This window comes from Cebidichthys violaceus, unplaced genomic scaffold, assembly GCF_023349555.1.
Source record: "Cebidichthys violaceus isolate CVI_PGR_0920_01 unplaced genomic scaffold, fCebVio1.0.p SCAF_21, whole genome shotgun sequence".
Taxonomy (NCBI): Eukaryota; Metazoa; Chordata; class Actinopteri; order Perciformes; family Stichaeidae; genus Cebidichthys; species Cebidichthys violaceus.
In genome coordinates this window covers 9,199,723-9,205,722 of record NW_027176384.1, presented here as the reverse complement: position 1 = coordinate 9,205,722, position 6,000 = coordinate 9,199,723, and the positions used below count along the sequence as shown (strand labels likewise).

Sequence of the window (6,000 nt, the reverse complement as noted above, 5' to 3'; positions counted from 1 at the left end):
GTGCACATTTTCGTGAATGTCTCCCCCATATGTGTCCTCAGCGGGAGTCCACCTCCTTCATCCTCGATCGTTTCACTACAAAATAACTGATTGGTTGGCACCGCAGAAAACTACGCGTGTAATGTTCGATCGTGCAGTTACGTTCCAGCAGGTAGCCTCTGCTCTGCTCCAAGGCAGCAGCAGGAGCAGCAGGTAGGGGTTGTCAGCGTCGGTCAAAGCTGATGGAGACGCGGATTGGCTCCTTTCAGCCCGCGGGGCTCCAGGCTCCACCTCTCCTTCGGAGTCCTGCCTGCGCTGCGCTTGTTGCAGTGAGCGCGGATGGTTTGTGCGCTCTCGGGTTACGCGCGTGAAGTTCTGGACATCGAAGACACCCAGCCACTTAGAGGAGGAGGAAAGTAGAGGCTGCCTTTTGTCGCTGGGAAATACAAATGTAATCATCGGACAGCGACTGAGAGAGACAGAGGGAAAAGAATAAGCAGGTATAAACGAGTTTGTGGCATTTAATTGAGAGACCAAGCATACCCAACAGTATGCGGTGCAGTTATGGCAGGCAAGGGTAAGACAGTCGTGAGGACGCTGGAGGATTTAACGCTTGATTCTGGTTATGGTGGAGCCGCGGACTCGGTCAGGTCGTCCAGCGTGTCGCTGTGCTGCTCCGACACGCATCAGTCCATCGCGCATGGGGCCAACTGCTGGCATCTGACGGAATCCATGCACAGCCGACAGAACAGTTTGGACACAGTCAACACCGTCCTGGCGGAGGACACGGAGATACTGGAGTGCTCGGGTCAGTGCGCCAAGCTGACCGAGCTGGAGGACGTGCCATGGAGCCTCGGCGAGGTGGAGGGCGCACTGAGGAAAGACGAGGATCTGATGGTGGGCGACCCTCCACCGGAGGTCCTGGCGCGGCTGTCGGCGCTCATCAGCCGCGCGCTGGTGAGGGTGGCCCGGGAGGCGCAGCGGCTCAGCCTGCGCTACGCAAGGTGCACCAAGCACGAGATCCAAAGCGCAATCAAGGTGGTGCTCTCGTGGACCATCTCCGTCAACTGCATCGCGGCGGCTCTCAGCGCCCTGTCCCTCTACAACATGAGCACCGGGGACAAGTTCAGCCGGGGAAAGTCGGCGCGCTGCGGGCTGGTGTTCTCCGTGGGGAAGTTCTTCAGGTGGATGGTGGATAGCCGGGTGGCCCTCAGGATCCACGAGCACGCTGCCATATACCTCACCGCGTGCGTGGAGAGTCTGTTCAGAGAGGTGTTTAGCCGCGTCCTGCGCAGCGCGCTGGTGGAGAGGGACAACGGGATCCCCAAGTTCACGCTGGAGTCACTGGAGCAAGCCATCAACAGCGACTCGGAGATCTGGGGTCTGCTGCAGCCCTACCAGCACCTCATCTGTGGAAAGAATTCAAGTGGTAAGACAAGTTTAACAGAAAGAAAAGATGCCAATTAGTGATCTGCTGAAATATGATTTGACACGCTTTTGTCACCTTTGGTGCTCGATGTCCTGCGGACTCCTCCAGTCAACACTCACACTGTAAAAATCCACCATATGATTCAAATACCCCGTTGATTGAAATTGTCCACGTGTTCCAAGAAATGTCTAGAAACCAGTGGCTGTGTCTTTAAACGAAACACGGTGACTCAGTGGGAGCGATGAGTCTTCTTGACTGAGGAAACAACAAACACGTTTTATTAATTTCTTTGAAGAGAAACGTGATTATTTATGATTGATTTGTTTGAGAAAATGAACAAAGTGATAATCTGCTCAGTGTAGCCCAGTTGGAAAAGTAATATGTGCACAAAGTGTGTAATCATGCTGGGTAATAACCACTGCTTATCCAACGGGCGTAATTGCATTCCCAAACAAAAGGACTTGACAGGTAGTTGAATATTTATCACCCTCAGCTCAGAGCTCAAGGCCCACCTCTGAAACAGGAACTGCCTATCTTGGTTATCAAAGCAACTGCAGTCAGAATGGGTATTTATGGTCGAGAAGGATCAAACAAGCTCCAGCTATGTGCTCTCAGACTCTCATTAGACTCCATGACGTTAATGTTAATGGTTGTTGTTGCTTCATGTGTGGAAGATATGCGAGTCGTGATTTTTTTTTTTTTTTTTTTTATGTTTATTTTGCAGAAACAGGCTTTTGTGTTTATGTTGTGTGTGCTTTCTGGCCTGGTTGGTAAATGCTATTACTGTCTCACTCCAGAAGGTGTAAGCTGTCAGTGTGGGCTGGCCCTCTCATCCAAAGCCCTGAATGAGCTGGCTGAAACTACAAAGCAGAAGGGACTTGAAATGTTATTCTTCAGCTGAGAGCCAAAAACAGGGGCCGTGCAATATTGACCGAAAGAATCATGCTGCAGCTCCCTTGCGAAGTGTTTTCAGCGTGATTGTTTTTTTTTTTCTTTCTCAGCACTGGTGCGACAAATTAATAGAGGTGATAAACCAAGAGGCTGTTGGGGGAAACCTGTCCTGTGGATGAGCTGTTGCTCTGTGAGATTGTTCCAGAAGCGTTGTCTCTCATGTGTTCTTGTCATGGATGCAGGGTTTTTTTACCCTCACATAAGATCTTTTCTATAATCCAGACCATTTATGTCTCATTCAACATGCAGGACAATAATCCTCAATACACCAGAATGTCAATAAGAAATTAAGAGCGTAAACAATTAGTCGATTAATCGATGCCTCAAGCAACAAATGGTAAATATTTGGAGGGTTGAAGCTTCTTAAATATGAATATTTGCTTTGTTACAACATCAACTGAATATTTTTTGGTTGGTTGTATATGTTTTACCTTGAGCTGAAAGTGTCACCTCTGAAATTATGATGCATGTTTCAGCCCTAAAGAAACGACAGGACTAACATAGAACATGAATCACTGACAATTACGTTCATGAAACGGACTTTAAATGTCAGAGAACAGTGAAATAAAATGCTGATCACAGTTTCCCAGAGCCCAAAGGGACCAACGGCTCAAAACAGTTCATTCAATCTACAATAATATAACACACTGAAAAAAACTGCAGATTTGAGATGCAAAAAAACAGAAAATGTTTGACACTTCTTATCTTGGAAAACACCTGAAATGATGAAGTGATTATAAAAACATGTGACGATTCATTTTCTTCAATTGATTGGTATAAACCAAAAGTGAGACGTCTCTCTTCTCACCATTGAATCCGCCTGGGGAGAGGATTCTGCACACGACTGCTGCTTTGTCTTGAAATTGCAGTGGAGAAACAGGTACTTCTCTGCAGACAGGCTGAAGAACCGAGCGTCATGCATCCCCCCCCCCCCCCCCCCCCCCCCCCCCATGTGGAACGCATCATTTCCTGATGGTGCAAAGGAGGCTACAATTTGCTCTCGCGCAACACAGCATGATGTTACTCTGTGACAGTCAGGAAAAAATGTGAGGATTTAAAAAAAGAGCACTATTTATTATGAAACATTGACAGAAGCAGTGTTTGTCACTCATATGTCTGTGCGTCCTCCTTTTCTCTATGTAGTTTTGGGCCTTTACAAAGAAAGCTGACAGGAATGAGACTCTGATTGTCTATCGGTCGACCTCTAGTCTCTGGTTTAGGTCTGGTTAGGTTTAGGCCCTCAAAAGAACAAATGGGAGACGGTGACGGCGGTTTTCCTCCGTCATATTCATGTTTCATTAATCCAACAATCCGCCCCGACTTCCACAATAAGGGGTTTTGGGCTCAGCCTCTAACAATGCCTCGTTACTTCGGCCTTTGATTTTCGGAGAAGAAGCTGTCACTATGGACAAGAACACAAGAGGTCGCTTGTTAGTTAAGAAAATGTCCATTTGGCTCATGTGAGTCTGAACGAAGCCCCCAGGAAGAGCGCAGGGCTTTGAGGCAAATTTGACATCATGACCAAACAGTGGAATCACAACTTCCTGGTCGGTCATGTGATGCCAAAGAGCCCCAAAATAACTTTTTCCATAGACTCACATCTGCAACTCAAGGAGGTGAAACGTAAAAATAGAGAAACAGAAATGTGTCTGATCCAGATGCATTCAAGACGAACGACTGAACAATGTGGCTGAAGCTTCTGCTGTGTTGACGGACCTTTAAGGGCGTCAAAAACCCACATCTTCTTAGTGAGCCCGATGTACCTGCATGAACTTATCAGGATGAGCTCCACTGATGCGTGTTGCACTTAAAACTTACAAAAGCAATAAAACGTATGCATGGTACAAATCAGTTTTCCCTGACTTTGGGTGAGATATCGGACGAATATCGTGTGTGACAGCGCTGCAGGTGGATTCCCCCTGACTTGTTGTAAATCTCAACAAGGATTCACCGTGTTTGAGTCTCTCTTCTCCGTCGTCTCAAACCGACTAACGACTAGTGACGTCAGAGACAGACAGCGTGGTCATCAGCTTCCAAACCTGCTGGGTTTAAATTTGGGATCCCGGATGACTTGATTGTATCTGATTGTGTCTGTCATTTTCCGTGACCTTCCCCCAAGGAACCGATCCGAGCTCCGCGGGACAGATGACACGACATAATGGAATTGCATAGCCCGCTATAGTCAGTCTATTAAATTAGCGGCGGGGTGTCTGCTCTCCCTCCTTCTTGACTCTCCGTCTTTCACACCATATTTTATTGTGTTCCCTGCTACAGGGCGGGCTCGGTGTTTGCATATTTATTTTCCACTCTGGTTTTTAATAAGCTCAACTCATAACCGCACGATCCTGGCAAAGCCTTTTGTTGTCCATTGTGTTATTATTCCATCCCCTCCTCGGGGTGGACTCGCAGATGAGCTGACAGATTGCCGTTGCTCTGGTGGAGACGCGAGCACCCGGGCAGGCAAGCTGGTTGTGATGGATTTTGATGTCACGATAATTTCATAAGACCAAAGGCTGCACCCACACCCCTCCGCCACGCTTCATTTTCAGCTGTGATCAATGATTGTGAAGTTATGTGAAGTTGTTTTTCGGGGGCCAAGGTGTATTTTATGAGCTGCATCCATTGCCAGTTTCCCCCTTTTTGGAAATATTGACATTCATTTCATATGCTTCTCTGTGATTTCCACAAACACCTATAACTCTGCTCCGGAGCGAATGGGACCTAAACTTCCATGTCATTGCAGCGTGGATCCCCTTTCAGGTGAAAGCACTGGGTCAGGAGGAGATAATGAGTGTGAGGGCGTTGAACGCTTAATGTTGTGAGGGAGTAGAAGCCAGGCTGGAGTGTCAGCTGGAGGAGGAGGTGGTGGTGGTGGTGGTGGTGGTGGTTGAGGGGAGCTTTGGCGCAGGTCCCTCAGAGATATGATTCTCTCCTTAATCAACGTTTGTGCTTATCCGGGAGTCATTAAGATTAGGAATTAGCAGTGAGAAACCCCAGGGAGCTGCAGAGAGAACAAAGATGGTAATTACACTCATTCGGGTCCACGTTGGAACGTTGGATCGGATCGGTCTGTGTGGTCGAGATAAAATGTCTCCCACAGACATTCAGGCCGGTGGACTTTATTCTGCCGCGGTTCCACAGTGCGACAAAGAAACTTGTTGCGTCACACGCCCTTGATTTTGTTTCGCATCCTCAACAATAGATGCATGTGTGGTTGATCAGGAAGACGGCATGAAACACAGCTCATAGATTCCTTCAACACTACATGCTTTTGGCAGTTTATGTCATCCAAAAAGGGAAATAGTCATTGTGAATTTAGCCACAGGTATACATTAGCTCCAGTTTGTGCCTCACAGTTATTAGCATCACATTAAAGACAGGGCTAGTTTAAGCACCAGCTTTTCTAAAACTCAGACTTTAAATGTTGTGTGTGGGTAACAATTGGACTGTACAATACATATTGCAAAGCTAGTTTTCTAGAAAAACATCTAGTGGTTAATAACATATAGATAATATACCTTTTAATGTAGGTTCTATGCTGTGTCCATAGAGCAGATATATCGCTTCTGGCTAACTTCTTTGTTGCACAGTCAAACTGGAGCTTGAGCACGCTTCTGTATCTGTCTGCTACTGTGTGTGTT

The 6,000-nt window shown here is 47.1% G+C and overlaps 1 protein-coding gene across 2 annotated transcripts in view; it reads left to right on the top strand.

Moving 5' to 3' along the window:
* Positions 1–258: 258 nt before the first annotated feature.
* Positions 259–6,000, top strand: part of LOC137877361 (ankyrin repeat and BTB/POZ domain-containing protein 3-A) — a 142,560-nt gene continuing 136,818 nt past the window's right edge. For both annotated transcript variants that reach the window (XM_068717204.1, XM_068717203.1), the window contains exon 1: positions 259–1,408. In XM_068717204.1, the coding sequence (XP_068573305.1) occupies positions 544–1,408 (865 nt within the window). In that variant the 5' untranslated portion in view covers positions 259–543. The remainder of the gene's footprint in view (positions 1,409–6,000) is intronic.